This window comes from Callithrix jacchus, chromosome 1 (assembly GCF_049354715.1).
Source record: "Callithrix jacchus isolate 240 chromosome 1, calJac240_pri, whole genome shotgun sequence".
Lineage (NCBI taxonomy): Eukaryota > Metazoa > Chordata > Mammalia > Primates > Cebidae > Callithrix > Callithrix jacchus.
The window spans coordinates 153,719,521-153,738,642 of record NC_133502.1 but is presented as its reverse complement, the minus strand read 5'-3'; the positions used below and the strand labels follow the sequence as shown (position 1 = coordinate 153,738,642).

Here is a 19,122-nt window from a genome sequence, read left to right as displayed (position 1 = left end):
AGTGAGGAGACTTAGGCTCCAGTTCTAATTTTGCTGCATTTTATCACATAAACTGTTTATATGTTATTAACTGATATTCCTACCAGATTACTAATTTGGTCAAATACTTTATTCTTAAGTAAACAGAATAGCTTTGTATTTGTATTATGATAATTAACTTTTATATTATACCACCATGGAAAAAGCTTAAAATATAATGTGAACAGCAGACTGCAACACTGAGTTAATTGTGGAAAAGGCATGTAAGCATATGAGAAAGAACTGTAAGGGAATATAGAAAAAAGACTGATTTAATGATACAACAAAATTGGGAATATATTTGTTTCATTTATATCTTGTCCTATCAATCAAAATTAATTTTTAGAAAGGTAACCATTAACTGAGCAATGCTGCCCCAAACCAGCAAAAATCCTAAGTGTTTAAATATGTGAGCCTTAACAGCATACCAAAATAAGCACATGTAGCATATATTTTATATAAAGATAGTCCCACTAATTTGACAATGCAAAATATTTTTAAATAGATAATTACAAGTTACGTGGCAGTTCTTCAAGCTTTTTAAGGTTAAGATAGCCTCAGTAAGAAACTAAGTTTTAAAAAATGTGCTTGACTATTCTTTTCCATTTTAACAATCTATTTTTTTAAAAAAGGCTAAGCATGAATATTAAATATTTAACTCTTCTAAGAGTAATGTCTTTCATGCTTGAATATAATGCCACTAGATTACATTTATAGCAATTTTGCAGAAAACATCACAATAATGGCAAGAAAACATTTTAGACTAATCCTCAAATAGCTAGGAGTCCTAGTACAGAATTGCTTATGAAAAATAGCAACTGTGTCAATAAGTGCAGAGCACCCAATGTGATCATCAACTTCCTGATCTGAACTGTCAACTTACTTCTTTCAGAGTCCAGGATGGAATTGACTTGGACAAAATAAAAGGCCCTAACTAAAGCACTTTGTGTCAGTGCTGCCAAACCCACAGCTTCATCTGAATTCAGTTAGCATAATCTCTATCCCCACCCTTTCTTCATTTAAAAAAGGAGGTCAGCAGGTGCAATGAAGTTCAATTTTATAAATATTTTCCCAGGATAATACTCAATGAAAGGATAATAGCCTTATCTCTGATGGTATTCCGGGAATAGGCCAGTACTAAATAGATCCTGTACTAAACAGATTAAATGAAAAAGATCTTTACAATGTGTTAGTAGTAATAATCATAAGAAATCTTATACTGCTTCCTACTCAAAGGGTTGATGAACAGAGAAGCCTCAATGAAGAACATTAAAACGGTGCAGTAATGGCAAAGATTTTACAATTGTATTTCTTTCATGTTCATTAGCTAAGGCATTTTCAGTGAACATTTTGAAGGTAGAATCTGTTTTATTTTTTTACAGTGAAAGTATAAATAATACTTAGCACACAAAGTTTGGATATAACTGGTAAGACGAAGTTTTCCTTCTAATGCAAAAGCAGGTAAAAATTATAAATGAGTAATGAAAAGCAGAAAACTAAGAACAAAAGCTTATCTAAAGCACACCAGAGGCAATCCACGCAACTCAGCCAATGTTAATCAGACTATCAAAATGAGTGAGCTGAGAAACCCTAACTTTAGTGTAAAAACATTTATCATGGTAAATGGTTGCTATGGCCCCCAGAATGTTTAACTACTACAATTTTTCAAATGCTGTATAAGTCAATTATTTACTCTTTATTTATTATTCTTTAGCTCAGTATCAGTTATATCGACTCCCCTAAGAGGTACATTTCCATCACTACACTCCAAATATTACAGACGAAAAATGAAAAAAGTAATACTTCCAAGGCCTTAAATACAATCAGTGGCATATTTAGAAGTGGAATTCTTTGCCCCTAAGCTGCCATGCTTCCTTTGTGCCATTCCTAATACTCATAATTGGGCAAGTATTCAATAAACTCCTAGGCAAAAAAATATATATACATGTTCTGCAGACACCCCAAAAAGAACATCTCTGGAGAAAAATTAGTTCCACCATGTACTTTTCTGCCTGTATATTTTCTGTCCTGGTTAATGGTTCCATCATCTGTGAAACATACAAGTCATCCTACATCTTTTTTATTTACTGTCTTCCTATACCATTCAAGAGATACTGCATCCTGAGGATTAGACCTTCCTATGTTATCTCAGACTTTCATGATCTCCTACTGAGTCAGTTAAAATACTCTTTTAAAGTGTTTCTCATCTCCATCCTGCATATAACCATCAGAATGGTCTTTGTAAAATGCAAATTAGTCATACTATATACCTCTATCCTCAGGATGAAGTCCAAACACTCTGGAATCAAGATCCTTCTAAAGCAAGTTTCTACCTAAAACTCCAAACTCATCTTAACATAATAAACTACTTGAAATCAATGCTTGCTGTTTAACAAGCTTCCAGGCTTCCACATATGCTGCTCCCTCTGCTTGCTCCATTCTTTCCCAGCTAGCACCTGAGCATTAATGTCTGAGCAGAATTTCTACACATTATTCAAACTTCATCTCTTCTGTCAAGCCTTCTCTGACCCACCCAACAAAGCTATTTACTACTTAGCTCTATGATAAAACATGACATATGCTTTTGTAATTTTTTTATTTATATATTATCTCTGTTTTTGTAATGCAAACTCTTTGAGAACTTGAACCTTATGCCTTTGGAATGTCTGGAATCTATATTTCCTGGTACACAGATGTCATCCAAAAGCTTTCTGTTGAATAAAACAGATATCCTGAGTGGGGAAAAGATAAAATACTTGTTTTGAATCTATTATGTTTTGTGTTATGTACAATGTTCAGATGCTTTTCACCATTTGCTACAAAGTATACTATATAAAACAAGTTCCTCAATCTTGCTATTATGACATTTTGTGCTGGACAATTCTTGGTTGTAGGGGGTTGTCCTGTGCATTGCAAGATGTTTAGCAACATCCCTGTCTTCTATCCACTAGATTCCAGTAGTCTTTCCCTAAGCTCTCACCACAGCCAAAAATCTCTCCAGACATTGCCAATTATCTTTGGGGAGGCAAAAGCACTCTTAGTTGTGAACCAACGGTTTAAAACAGCACCTTATTTGAAATAAAGATACAAATCCAAGAGTTGCTATGTCGAAGGCTAATTTTTCTTGCTTTAAAATTTTGTTTAATTTACCACCACAATATTTGTATGATAGATTAAAGAAGAAATATTCTTTAAAATACGATTTAGAAGTTTGAAATTAATAGAAGAGAGCACCTCTCAATGCAGAACAGTTTTTATTATGAAAGATTTCCATTGCCTTGTGATGTCTAATGAATTTAACCTCTTTTTCTCTAATTAGGAAACCACTATTTATATGCTGAGAGAATGGAAGATAATTTTCCAATTTTAATTCCTAGTAACCCATGAAAAATATGGGCATATTTGTAACTCCCAAGAAGTATCCACCTACAGAAATTATCCACGTAAGAATGTGGCATCATCTGTCAACCACTGTTGGCACATACGAGGCACACATAATAAATATTTGCTGAGTGAATTAATTTTGAACATCCACGTACAAGACTTCTACTACATGTTGTGGAGGATAAGGAGAATTCTGACTCCACTATACTGCAAACTCCTTACATGTGGGCACTGTACTTTGTATCTCTGATGCATATTTAATGGGTACCAAGTATTTGTTGAATGAAAGAATTAGTTTAAACTGCATTATCAAATATAAGAATTTGCCTTCTTTTTAAACAACCAAGCATCCTTGCTGATCTCTGACTTGGGGGCAATTCAGTTGCTAGAGTTGATCATTTCATTCATTTATAAATGATATCAAGTCAAATCTTTTGACTTACTGTGCCAAAAAGAATACATAATTAATCTAGAGTTTAAATGTTATTGATACTGACTGGTAAGAAAAAGGGTAATATGCTGATCATCTATTGATACTGTCTCCAACAATCAGATAACAATAATCAAAAGATTTATTAGTATTCACAACTAGCATTATCTGAATGGACCACACAATCAGTTAAAGTTTTTAATGGCTAAACAATAATCATTAAGAAAACACCAAGGTAGACCAGGCATGGAGGCTCATGCCTGTAATCCCAGCATTTTGGGAGGCTGAGGAAGGTGGATCACGAGGTCAGAAGATTGAGACCATCCTGGCTAACATGGTGAAATCCTGTCTCTACTAAAAATACAAAAAAATAGCCAGGTGTGGTGGTGCGCGCCTGTAGTCCCAGCTACTCAGGAGGCTGAGGCAGGAGAATCACTTGAACCTGGGAGGCAGAGGTTGCAGTGAGTCAATATGCCACTGTGCTCTAGCTTGGGCAATAGAACAAGACTTCATCTCAAAAAAAAAAAAAAAAGTTGCGAGACTCCATCTCAAAAAAAAGAAAATACCAAGCTTCACAGCTCTACTCAAAATGTAAACACTGTCTCAAGGGCAGGTTATAAAGCACTCAAATTTTTTTCAAAATATACTATATTGAAGAAGCACAGTTAAATGGGAGTGCTTTTTCTACATACTATAAACAGGAGGCAAACAAAAGGAAAACAAGATTTCTGACAGAGTTTACTACTGTGTTAGGAAAGATAAAATAGGTATTATAAATTAGTTTGATAAGAATCATGGAAAAGGTAATAAAAATTTCAAGTGAACGATTAGTACTGAAACTCCGTGGTCAGCCCCTAAATGACTCACAAGTTATGTTCATTTCTATTTATTTATTTACTTATTTTTATTTTTATTTTTAGAGAGAGTGATATTGCTATGTTGCCCAGGCTGGCCTTGAACTCCTCAGCTCAAGTGATCCTCCTGTCTTGGCCTCTTAGTAGCTGGGAATACAGACATGCATCACTACTCTAGGGAGACTGTACTCATTTGTAAACTGCCATGTAGAATTTAGACAGTGAGTGCAAAAAATAAAAATAATACACAAAGCATCTGATACAGTCCATGGCATACAATAGGTACCAATAAATGGTATGTTGAAACAAAACCCGGGGCTTAGGTCTGATGTTTCTATTCCAATTCAGATGCCCATGTTGAACAATGGGGACAGGGAGTGAAGTGAAGGGTGGTTTATGGACCAGAGATGCTGCGTCAGAATTAGAGAAGAGAGAAAGCAGAAGAACTGTCTGAGCAGGCATTGTCTTCCCCTTCCCTTCACCACCTGTGTTGGTATAGCTGGGTTGAGATGAAAATTTCACATAAAGCTGAAGGAGGGAGATTCTTCTCTCTCACTACACTGTACATAGTCCCCTCTGATCCATGGAAATACATTTCAAGACCCGCCCCCCCATGGATGCCCAAAACTGTGGGTAGTACCAAACCCTCTATATACTATGTCTTTTCAATTTGATAACTGATCTGGCTACTAAGAGATTAACTGGTGAGTAGCATACACAGTGTGGATGTACTAGACAAAGGGATGATTCATGTCTAGGTGGGATGGGACAGGTCTGTGCAAGATTTCATCACACTACTCAGCAAAGTACAAAATGTAAAACTTATGAATTGTTTGTTTTAAAATTTTTCCATTAAATATTTTCAGACTGCAATTGACCATGGGTAACTAAACAGTAAAACTGTGGATAAGGGAGAACTACTGTATGTGTTATCTGAGTTTTTAAAAATAATGATAATAAGGAGCAAAGTAGCCTGTTCATCAGAAACTGAAGAGAAGGAAAGTAAAAGTAAGATGGAATTCATGCCCTGCTGAAAATAAGAACTCAGATGGGAGCTCTCACCAGATGGTTTTAGTTTTCTCTGCAGGGCATAAGTTTAGGAAAGAGGACAAACAAGAGGGCTTAAGAGAAGAAGAGACATGAATAATCACTTGGATAGTATGTATCAGGGAGATAAATGAATGAATAAAATGAGTTATTTAGAGATGAATAAAACAACTGATTTCACAGAAATAGTGTTTAGATTGGAGCAGAACAATTTACCTGTTGGTGTCAACTCACACAGATACAGAATTGAGGATAAATTGTTCTGTAAGAATGAGAAATTATTAAGTGGCAATAGAGGTGAACAGGGAAATCCACCCTATCATTCTTTCAAAAAACATTTATGGATATCTACTATGTGAGCCTCTATATTAGGGCCTGGATATTCTCAGATGTATAGGGCTTGTCCCTAGGAAATTCATACACAACTACAAGAAGTTTGATACCGAGTCCTTATAGTATTTGGCAACTTCAATTTTTTAAAGGCAATTTTTAAACTGTTTTCTTCTCTAGCATTATGTATTTAAAATATTGTGTTATATGAATTATGAACCATAAAAACAAATGCACATATGTACCCTACCACCCAACTCATGCACTAGCACTCACAGTTCTTTTTTTTTCTCTTTTTTGAGATGAAGTTTTGCTCTGTAGCCCAGGCTAGAGTGCAGTGCACAATCTTCACTCACTGCAACCTCCACCTCTCACGTTCAAGTCATTCTCCTGTCTCAGCCTCCCCAGTAGCTGGGACTACAGGCGCACACCACCATGCCTGATTAATTTTTGTATTTTTAGTAAAGACAGGGTTTCACCATGTTGGCCAGGCTGGTCTTGTACTCCCGACCTCAGGTGATCCACCTACCTTGGCCTCCCAAAGTGCTGGGATTATGGGTGTGAGCCATGCGTCCAGCCAGCACTCACATTTTTTATATTTGTTTGCCTGTTTTTCACATCTCCACAATACCAATTTAATTTCCAGCTATTGTTTCCAAACTCTCTATTTTAGTCAGACATACTTGACAGAGGCATTCCACAAACTGAGTGCCCAAGAAAACAACTCCTCTTTCTTGTTTAAAAGAAACAAAGGGCCAGGTGCGGTGGCTCATGCCTATAATCCCAGCACTCTGGGAGGCCGAGGTGGGTGGATCACAAAGTCAAGAGATCGAGACCATTCTGGTCAACATGGCAAAACCCTGTCGCTACTAAAAATACAAAAATTAGCTGGGCATGGTAGCGCATGCCTGAAGTCCCAGCTACTCAGGAGGCTGAGGCAGGAGAATTGCTTGAACCCAGGAGGCGGAGGTTGCGGTGAGCCGAGATCGCGCCATTGCACTCCAGCCTGGGTAACAACAAGAGCGAAACTCCGTCTTAAGAGGAAATAATTTATTTGCCTAGTAAGTACATTTCTTACAACCACCACCATAGGAACCAAGGGCTTCTTCCCCTTTAATTTCTAGAGATAATAAAATTTCATGTGAATGGATGGTTGTAAGTGCTAAGAAGTACTTTCAAATGTTGTCACGGAAACTTAAAATTCTTTGAAAAGGATTTATATTATCTTCTCATTCTAGTAAGAAACATGTTACATTGCTTTGCATCTTAAAATAGGTATAAAATTAGCACTTAAACTGTTACTACCTCAAACAGGACTCTTTTCTTTCATGAACTTAATAAAAATTATGATAAAATACAGAAAACATAACATTACTATCTTAATCATTTGTAAGTGTACAGTTTAGTGACATTAAGTACATTCAAACTGTTGTGCAAGAATCACCACCATCCATCTCCAGAACTCTCTTCATCTCGCAAAACTAAACCTCTTTACCCATTAGACAATATCCCCATTCCATTCTCCCTACCACCCTGGCAACTATTATTCTACTTTCTGTCTATATAAATTTGACTACTCCAAGGTGAAATCATCCAGTATTTGTACTTTTGTGACTGGCTTATTTCACTTTGCATAATGTCCTCAAGGTTCATCCATGTTATAGCATGTGTCGGAATTCTTTTTCCTATTTCTCATTGTGGTAAAACACACATAACATATACTTGACTGTCTTAACCACTTTTAAGTGTATAGTACAGCACTATTAACTATATGCATATTGTGGTGCTACAGATTTTTAGAGCTTTTTCATCTTATAAATCTGAAATTCTAGTTACTGAACCACAACTTCCTTTTTCTGCCTCCTCCAGTTCCTGGCAACCACACATCTACTTTTTGTTTTACGTAAGTGGAATTATGCAGTCTTTTTCTTTTATGACTGCCTTATTTGACTTAGCATAGTGCCCTCAATTTTCATGCAAGTTGTACCATATGACATTGTTTCCTCCTTTTCTTAAGGCTAAAATAATATTCCACTGTATGTATATACCACATTTTCTTTGTTTTTGCTTGTGTTTGAGGTTTTGTTGAGACAAGGTCTCACTCTATCACCTAGGCTACAGTGCAGTGGCATGATCTCGTCTCACTGCAGCCTCCTAGGCTCAAGCGATCCTCCCACCTCAGTATCCTGAGTAGCTGAGACTACAAGTGCATGCCACCATGTTTGGCTAATTTTATTTTTTGTAGAGATGAGATATCACTATATTGCCCAGGTTGATCTTGAACTCCTGAACTCAAGTAATTTTCTTGCCTCAGTTTCCCAAAGTTCTGGGACTATAGGTGTGAGCTACCATGACTGGCAGTACACCATATTTTCTTTATCCATTTATTGGTCCACGGACATTAGGTTGCTTCCACCTCTTGGCTATTGTGAATAATGCTACAATGAACATGGTTGTGCAAATAACGCTTCAAGATCCTATGTTCAATTCTTTTAGATATATTCTCAGAAGTGGGACTGCTATATCATATGCTGATTTAATTTTTAGAGGAACTTCCATACTATTTTCCATAGCAGCTGTACTGTTTTACATTCCCATCAATGGTATTCAAAGGTTCCAATTCTCTACATCCTCACCAACACTTGTGTGATTTTTCTGTGTGCTTTTTTATAGTAGATCTTCAAATAGTCTAGATATTAACTCCTTACCAGATATCTGATTTGCAAATATCTTCTATGGGTTGACTTTTCACTCTGTTGATGTTTGTCCTTTGATGCATACAGTTTTTAATTCTGATGTAATCCAATTTATTTTTTTTCTTTTGTTGCCTGTGCTTTTGATGCAATTTGGTGCCATCCAAGAAATTACTGCCAAATGCAATGCCATGCAGCTTTCCCCTACATTTTCTTCTATGAGTTTTTGCAGTTTTAGCTCTAAGGCTCTTTCATGGACTCTTAACTATCCCCTTTTACTGATTTGAAAATTTCCCACTTAAGTTTGAATTATATATTAAAGATATTCCCCTCTGAAATTAATGATTGAGGTCTACATATTTGAGGTCAAAAGGCCTGTGTAGTTTCTAAAAGAAATACGCTGTAACAACATGCAGACATAGATTCTAATAAAAATTATTTGCTACTCTTGAATTATTTGCTACAACTTGCACCTCAAATGATAGAAAGGATAATTGAATGGTCAGGTGTGTGGCTCATACCTGTAATCCCAGCACTTTGAGAGGCTGAGGAGGATCACTTAAGGCTAGGAATTTGAGACCAGCCTGGACAACACAACACCACCTCACTGCCACATGAAGTAAGAAAATTATCTGGGCATGGTGACACATGCCTGTAGTCCCAGCTGCACAGAACGCTGAGGCAGGAGAACCACATGAGCCCAGAAGTACAAGGCTGCAATGAACCCACGATTGTGCCACTGTACTACAGCCTAGACAACTGGACTTCAGCCTGTCTCTGCACTTCAGAAAAAAAACAGATAACTTAAAAAGACAAAAGAAGGAAAAATAATCAAAAAACAGAGAAGTAATTCTCTCAGTGATGAGGGTAACATTGGAATTAAATCTTACCAGATGTAGTTTGTAGTCAGCAATTCAAACAACAGCATAGGTTCTTTTGAGATATTTAGAAATTTCAACTTAGGGTTGCTACTTAAATAAGGCATTGAGGCCCCTATACCAAAGGCTCTCTCTCTGATATAATTTTGCAACTTTTCTATTTACCTGTTAAAATTTTGTCGTCTCCATCCTCCATTGTTGCACTTCTTGATGCTGTCATTTGTTATGGCTACCTTATTATTACTCATAGAGCTGGCACAAAAGCCTAAAGGTACCTGTGTAGCTAGGCACCAACTTAAGAAGTCTGTTTTCTGAAATAATGTTTATTCATGATGACATCTTGAATACCTTCTTTGTGCAAGACACAGTGAGAAATACAAAGCTGTAAAACCCACCAGTAAGTGTCATCTTAACTAGACCTGAACAGGCCACAGTCAGTATCATATTCACTTAGAAGGATACCAGCCTGGAAACAAAGCATACCAGCAGGGGAGCATGGGGCATTTCTCCTCCAGGGAACATCTCAGCAGGCCACACAGCCAACAAAGACCTAGCTCTCTTTTAGCCCTCCAGATGACAGCTCAGGTTCAAGGTAGCAAGACTCACATCCCGTGGGTTTGAGAAGATATGTTGGAAGATAGTTCATGACTAGATCATAGCTTTGAATGACAATATAAGACATATAGGCTTTTATTTTTTACTATGGATGATTTCTGAGCAAGGGGTTAGCATTGATTGAAGCTCTAGGACTATTAATGTGGCAGCAGTACAAAAGAGAGCTAAAAGTAGAGAGAGACTGGAGGCAGAAAGACTATTACATTCGGTTGGTGAAATAACAATATTAATAATTATAATGATAATAGCAGTAACCAGTAATTTTTCTTAGCAACTTAATATTTGCCAGATACTGTTCTAAGCATTGTTCATGTATCAAGTTCTCATAACAATCCTATAAAGTATATTAGGTACAAATATTTTCCGTTTCATAGATGGGAAAACTGAGGCAAGGAGAAGTCAAATAATTTGCCCAGGGTCTCACAGTCAGTAAGTGATAGGAGCAGCATTTGAACCCAAACAACTGGACTCCAGAGCATATACTTTTAACCACTCAACCACACCACATGTCAGAGTATACTATGTGTATTCACACTGTCTAAAACTCTGGAAAACCCAGAAGGGTTCACTCCTCCCTAAAAAACCTTATAATGATGAGGCTGACAGTTGTGAGGCTCAGCAACAACACATGTGGGGATACCATATGGGAATAAAAAATGAGATTGTAAAGAGTGATTAGCACTTCTTTATTCAGTGCCTACCAAGCATCCAGTATTCTTCACACATCATCTCATTTAGTCTTCACAACAACCTATGAGGGAGTATTATTTTTAATCCACATTTTTTCAGAAGAGGAAGCCTAGGCTCAGAGAACTTTTGCCTTTTGCCCTCATTACAGAGCCAGTCAGTGACAAAGTCAGCACTGGAAACCAGACCCAAATCAATCCATGTTATCCTATGCTGAGGACATGGAATGATGGAACAGGGATACTGCCAGCCTGGAAGACTGCAGTCCCCCTGCCTTCAGAAGGCAAGGATCCCCAACTGAAAGACTCTGGGGCCATGCTACCATGTGCAGAGCTATGGTTCCAGCCTGTCTGTCTACCCAGCTAGAAGTTGTACCCACTGGATACGTGGGTCAGTCCTTGTTCCAAAGAATCAGCACTAGCCTGTGGATCTGGGTAGGACCAACGCAGCTCTGAGGATTCCTACACACTAAATACAAGCATAAAACCATAAGGAAATTTAAAAACATGGGCCTCTACAAAGGATGGTTAAAAAAAAAAAAAAACTATTCTCTGAAGAGAAGTGAAGCAAATCATGCGGACCTGAAGATGGTACCTAGAGATTAAAAAGCCTAAGAGAACAGAGCTAAATTTTAGGAAACTATGGTATTTTTCTCAGCTAATTCCCATATGTTTAGCCTCAAAGTTTCTCACAATTATCCTTAGAAAAAGATCTATGACATAACATTAAATTTAAAGAGCAGAACACAAAATTATATACACACCAACTCATTGAAAAAGTACTGATGGTAGAATTTTAATTTCTATTTATTTTTTCTGAACTTTTCAAATTTCCTATAATATATATAGTTACATTGCTAGCCAGGGTAAATATATATATAATTTCAATATATAAAATTTGTTTTGATATACATATATATGTATATATAGATATACGCAAATTAAAATACTTTCAACCAATACTTGGGAAGGGAGAACAAAAAACAAATTTTACACAGAGCAGTTTAGTAATGTCCAAATACTCAATAGACTACATCAAATACACCTGAGATATTTATTTAAAAAATACAAATTTCCAGAGTGCAAAGACCCACTCAGTCAGAATTTCATGGGGTGGGCCCAGGAATCTGGAGTTTAACAGCTCCCTGGGTGACTCTAACATCTTTTAGCAAGGAAGTCCAAAATTACTTCGATTCTCTAAGGTTGCTTGATAATTTATTTAACACTAGGGCAAATTTATATTTAACAAAGAGAACAAAGTGACAGGACATAGATTTGGATGGCCTAATATCTCACCATTCATCTCTGCAAACTTCTGAACATCACTCAGAGTTTTCAGTTCTTGCCTGGGACATGCCGCTACACACAGTGCAACAGACTTAATCTTCCGGTTTATCAAGTCCAGGTTGCAAGGATCCAAAAAGAATACATACCTAAAGCATGGAGAAAAAAAAACTGAGATATTATTTCACAAAACACATTGTGGGTCACTGCATATTTCACTAAGCCTAGAGCAAAGAACATCTATTCCACATTCCTCCACAATAAAAATCTCATCACGAATACATTTTTAAAAAATTGCTTATAAACAGACTGTTAACAGTGGGAATAGGGGAATCATAGGATTATAATTTTCATGATCTATTTTTCTAACATTTAAGTGTTTGTAATGTGCACATGAAGATTTTATAATCAGATCATCTATTTTAATTTTCTTCAAATCATTAATTTTTTCTTGTTTTGTCAAATTTGCACCAAAAAACTTATTGGAATATCATAATACTGCTATCTAGTACAGCATGAATTACAGTTCAGATATAAACTGTAAACTTTAGTTAATAAATGTAATTCATTTATTATATATAATTCATACAAACAAAATTATATAATTCCAAAAATGAATATATATTATATATAGCAATTAATATATATAACTGAATATATAAAGTTAAATGGAGACTAGAGGGAAATACACCAACATTTCAACTACAGTCATCTCTAGGTGTTAAAATAAAGGGATTTTTAATTTACTTTATTTTACCTTTTGGAATCCACATCTTCTAGAAAGAATGCAAATTACTTTTGAACTGCTATAACTCCAGTAAATACTGTTTATTAATGGTTTAAATATTGTCCATTACAGATAGACAAAATAATCCCCAAGTCTGAAATTATACCCTTTAAGTCCTGTATATTTATATTTTAGGAAAGGGAAAATTAGAAAGCACACTAAAGCAAGTATTTTTAATGTTATAAAGTAGATGAGATGATAAAGATTATAGATGTTAACATCTGCTCAAAGAGAAAGTAAGGGCTAAACATTCTCAACTGAGATAAGCTAAGTGCAATATTACAGATCAAGGAAGGGAATACAAGAAGGAATGCTTCCACCTAAAATAAGAGTTAAAAATCTCCAGCCAGGGTTCAATTCCACTGAGCCCATAAGAAGTTTTATAAAATCATGCATCTGTCAATAGCCTTTCACACAGTTAAACTCTGTGTGAATTTCAAATCTGGAACGGGAAATATAACCAAATATAAAAATCAGGGGAATAAACTGAAAAGCAGAAAAGGTAAAGTCAATATATATGCTGAAATGGAAAATATAAAGGGATACAAGGAAAAAAACAGTAAGTAGGAAAAAAAGGTGGAGGATGGGGGGACTACTACAGAGGCCTTTGCAGATCAAGTAACACTGAACATTTCAGCGCAGCAAGGGGGCTGGGAACCTGGCATGAAGGTCAGGTATAACTTACCAAACTAAAAAACAAAAAAATTTTATATATGATCCTATCAGTGACTCCAAACCCATTAATGTTCTGTCTATACAAACAGAAGGAAAGAAAAAAAGCCAGGCAGAAAGATGCGGTTTAGAAGTAGGTTTTGTGGACTGCTTCCATGGCTGATACAGAGAATTATTTCTGACAACTTTTGAGTGAAAACAAGCATGCCCTTAGTAATTCTCCCTTCAACTATCCTGGGCATCTGACTAAGCATGTCTATGCCGGAGATCCTGTATAATGAATTGCATGAAGATCTTGGACAGGGAAAAATCAGGACCTTGAGAACCTTGAGAAATGTGTCATAAAACCTTTGAATCAACCACTACAGCTACTACCATCACCACCACTATCACTGCTACCATTGCCATCATTCACCACCATTAATACTAAGAATACTTTTTTTTTCTTTGAGATGGAGTTCTGCTCTGTTGCACAGGCTGGAGTACAATGGTGTGGTCTCAGCTCACTGCAACCTCTGCCTCCTGGGTTCAAGCGATTCTCCTGCCTCAGCCACCCAAGTAGCTGGGAATATAGGTGTGTGCCACCACACCGGCTAACTTTTTGTATTTTTAGTAGAGATGGGGTTTCATCATGTTGACCAGGCTGGTCTTGAACTCCTGACCTCAAGCAATCCACCCGCCTCGGCCTCCCAAAGTGCTGGGATTACAGGCATAAGCCACTGCACCTGGCCTAATAATACTTAATGGTAAAGACTTTTTAAAATGATAGCCAATTTTATTGAGGACTTACTATTTCTCAGACACTGTATTAATCCTTTACATGTATTAACTCATTTAATTCTCATAGTAATTCTGTTGTGTTTCTCTATGGGGTGGGAGGTGGGCATTGGAACTGGGATGGGAAAGAAGCATTGAGGAAACTGTTCTAAGTGATGAGCAATGCCTTGAGAACCATCTGGGGAAATCACACCAGAGCAGAAAAAGAAGCTTAGGGAAAAGGAAAAAAAAAAGCCGGAAGCTGCCAGGGCCTTGCTGCTGGGCCTAGACTGGATCAATGACAACCTCTTGGGAATAGACACACTGTCTGTCCTGCAGGCTTCTGCCTTCTCCAAGGGCAAACGTATCCCTATTATATTTCTAACTTTTTTTATACCTAAAAACATTTTCCTTTGATCTATACAGTGAATGGGCAGCAACCTTATCCTTTCCTTTAGTCAGACCAATGTGAACTTGCTTTCTGGTTCTAATAGTTCTCTGACCTTGGAAAATACATTTATTCTTCTGAGCCTCAGTTTCCTTATCTGAAAAACCACATACCTACTTTATAGTTTGTTGTAATGTGACCAATACTATACTTAAAGTACCTAACATAGTAGGCACTCAGTGATTCAAGTCGTTATCATTAAGAATACTATTTGCTTTTCACACATTTTATATTTCATAGTAAGGAACTAAATGCAATACTTTCTTATATGGGCATAAAACAGAGATACAATACTAACATACAGTTTTCATTTAGAAAAAAAAAAGTCTGTGTAGGAGTATTCATGACTAAGGGTAAGGTCATTACCCTTGAGAACTTAGACCCCCACAACAGGTCCAGGACAAGGAAAACAAGAACAGGAGGGTGAGAAGAATGCTACCATGACTACATCACTGTGAAATTTATGCTGCACATTTGTTTAGCCTGTGTATATGGCTTGAAAAGATCTAAAAACTTATTTGAAATGGTATCTTCAAGAAATACACACTCACATACATCACATGTTTACACTCCATATCTTACCTGCTTTCCATAGTCTAAGAATATATTAAGGTGGCCAGGTGTGGTGGCTCATGCCTGTAAACCCAGCACTTTGGGAGACTGAGGTGGGCAGATCACTTGAGGTCAGGAGTTTGAGACAAGTCTGACCAACACGATGAAACCCCATCTCTACTAAAAACACAAAAAAAGTAGCTGGGTGTGTTGGCAGGCATCTATATTTTCCAGCTACGTGGGAGGCTGAGGCAGGAGAATCACTTGAACCCGGGAGGCAGAGGTTGCAGTGAGCCAAGATCATGCCACTGCACTCCAGCCTGGGTGACAGAGCAAGACTCTGTCTCAAAAAAGAAAGAAAGATCCAAGAGAAAGATCCAAAAGAAAACAGATCCAAGATGGCTGATCACTAACAGCTCAGGATTGTAGCTCCCAGTGAAAGCTCAGAGAACGAGAGGACACCATACTTTCAGACGAATGTTCGTCGCTCACGGACCAGCAGATTTCTAGTGGAGGAGCCCCACAGGTCGCCAGCGCGACTCTTGTGGCTGGCACAGCACTTTTGCTGGCGCCTTGGCGTGGCAGCTCTTCATGCAGAGTGGACGGGACTGGTTCCCTTACTGACCGGTGTTTGGAGCTCCTGGAAGGCAGAGCCGCTTGTTGCGAACTCAAGAAGGAAGCCAGACCAGAGATTCCCGGGCAGAAGAGCACCATCAGTCTTATCGCTGCTATTGTGGCCGGCGCTGTGGGTTGCTTGAATCCCAGCATTGGGAATCAATAAATTGGATGTCGACTCAGAAACCTAATTAGAAAGGCGGTAATTGTAAAGATGACAGATGGATAAATTTATAATAAAGGGAAAAAACCAGCCTAAGAAGGCTGAGCATACCCAAAATCAGAACCCCTCTCCCTCTACAGGGGATTGCAGTTCCTCATCAGCAACAGAACAAGCCCTGATGGAAAAGGACTGTGTTCCATTATCTGAAATAGGCTTCAGAAGGTGGATGATAAGAAACTTCTGGGAATTAAAAGAACTTGTTCTAACCCAATGTAAAGAAACTAAGAACTTTGAAAAAAGGTTTGACAAAATGCTGAAAAAAATAGACAATATAGAGAGGAATATAAATGAACTAAAGGAGTTGAAAAATACAACACGAGAACTTAGTGAAATATGCACAAGTTTAAACAGCAGAATAGATCAAGCAGAAGAAAGGATAGTAGAAGTCGAAGACCAACTTAATGAAATAAAACGACAAGACAAGAATAGAGAAAAAAGGATGAAAAGGAATGAGCAAAGTCTCCAAGAAATAGGGGACTATGTGAAAAGATCCAATCTACGTTTGATTGGTGTACCTGAATGTGATGGAGAGAATGAATCCAAGCTGGAAAATACTTTTCAGGATATTATCCAGGAAAATTTTCCCAATCTAGCAAAGCAGGACAATATTCAACCCCAGGTAATACAGAGAACACCACAAAGATATTCCTCAAGAAGAGCAACCCCAAGGCACATAATCGTTAGATTCACCAGGATCAAAATGAAGGAGAAAATACTAAGGGCAGCCAGAGAGAAAGGACAGGTTACCCATAAAGGGAAGCCTATTAGGCTTACAGCAGATCTCTCAGTGGAAACCCTACAAGCCAGAAGAGAGTGGGGGCCAATATTCAACATACTTAAAGAACAGAACTTTCAGCCTAGAATCTCATATCCTGCCAAACTAAGCTTCACAATTGAAGGAAAAATAAAATCTTTTATGAACAAGCAAGTACTCAGAGATTTTATTACCACCAGGCCTGCTTTACAAGAACTTCTGAAAGAAGCATTATACATAGAAAGGAACAACCAGTATGAGCCTTTCTAAAAATATACCAAAAAGTAAAGAGCATCAACATAAAGAAGAATTTACATCAACGAATGGATAAAATAGTCAGTTAACATCAAATGGCAGTAACCCTAAATTTAAATCGACTAAATCCCCCAGTCAGAAGATACAGCCAAAACCTAACGGTATATCCAAAGATACACAAAGACTCAAAACAAAGGGTTGGAGAAAAATTTACCAACCAAATGGAGAGCAAAAATAAATAAATAAACAAAAAGCAGGAGTTGCAATTCTCACATTAGATAAAATAGATTTCAAAGCAACAAAGATACAGTGGTAAAAGGATCAATGCAACAATAAGAAATCTTAAGACCCATAACGAGATTTAGACTCAACAAGACAGAAAATTAATAAGGATATCCAGGACTTCAACTCAGATCCGGAACAAGTAAACTCAATAAATATTTATGGAGTTCTCCATTTTAAATACACAAAATATTGATTGGCCATTATTAATACCCATTTTTAGAATGAAGCAATATTCCTGTTCTCTCTCCCTCTTTTTCTTCCTCTTTCTTCCTCTTCTTCTCTCCTTTTTTTACTTTTCAACATCCTAGTTCCTCACCTCTACTCAATACATTCCTCTGAACACCTGATTCCTTGTGATTCTCCCGTCCCATTGAAACCTCCAACAAAAAAAGGAAATGAAAATTCTATTTAAAAATCTCAATCCCTGCCAAAGTAAAGAAAAATAAATAAATAAAAGTTTAGAAAACATATTTCAGGAAATAATCAAAGAAAACTTTTCTGGCCTTGCTAGAGACCTAGATATCCAAATACAAGAAGCTCAAAGAACACCTGGGAAATGCATCACGAAAAAGATCATTCCCTAGGCATATTGTATCAGGTTATGTAAAGTTAAGATGAAGGAAAGAATCTAAAGAACTGTGAGGCAAAAGCACCAGGTAACCTATAAAGAAAAACCTATCAGATTAACAGCAGATTTCTAAGCAGAAACCCTACAAGCTAGAAGGAATTGGGGCCCTGTCTTCAGCCTCCTCAAACAAAACAATTACAAGCCAAGAATTTTGTATCCAGCAAAACTAAGTTTCACAAATGAAGGAAAGATATAATCTTTTTCAGACAATCAAATGATAAGAGAATTTGCCGTTACAAAGCCAGCACACTACAAGAACTGCTAAAAGGAGCTCTAGATCTTGAAACTAATCCTGAAAACACATCAAAACAGAACCTCTTTAAAGCGTAAATTTCATAGGACCTATAAAAGAAAGAAAGAAAGAAAGAAAGAAAGAAAGAAAGAAAGAAAGAAAGAAAGAAAGAAAGAAAAAATAATATATTAAGCTTAATTCTCTATGCATTTCCAATATCCAAATGTACACACATAAAATTAAAAATAACATAGAGACCTTGACCTTAGGTTCAGGTTCTATTAACATTTGTTGGGTGCGTAGGTATTAGTCACTGTCACATTCAAGACCTTCTTTGATCTTTGCAACAACTGTGCGAGGTAGGGACCATCACCACCACAGATGTTAAAACTGAGGCTCTGAGGCCTAACACCAGGCCCAAGACAGCTAGTAGGTTCCAAACCATGAATTCGAACCTAGTATCTCTGATGCTGAGTTTCAGTTTCTATTCTGCACTATTCTCAAAATATTTCCTACAAATAATCATTGATAACTTTAACTGCTCTCCATTAACTTTGAATATTCTGCTTCCAGCATTCTGAAGTTCATCCAATCCATGGCAACATGCATACAAGTAATTATATTTTAATTAATTCATATTTAACTAAATATTTACAGAAGGGGCAAAGTGCTTATATCAAACCAATTTATGATTTA

At 36.9% G+C, this 19,122-nt stretch overlaps 1 protein-coding gene across 11 annotated transcripts in view; it reads right to left on the bottom strand.

The window, feature by feature from the left end:
- Window positions 1-19,122, bottom strand: part of SLC44A1 (solute carrier family 44 member 1) — a 189,483-nt gene that overhangs the window by 84,543 nt on the left and 85,818 nt on the right. For all 11 annotated transcript variants that reach the window (XM_017975217.5, XM_035253654.3, XM_078373714.1 and 8 more), the window contains one exon: window positions 12,232-12,368. In XM_017975217.5, coding sequence (XP_017830706.3) covers window positions 12,232-12,368 — 137 coding nt within the window. The remainder of the gene's footprint in view (window positions 1-12,231; window positions 12,369-19,122) is intronic.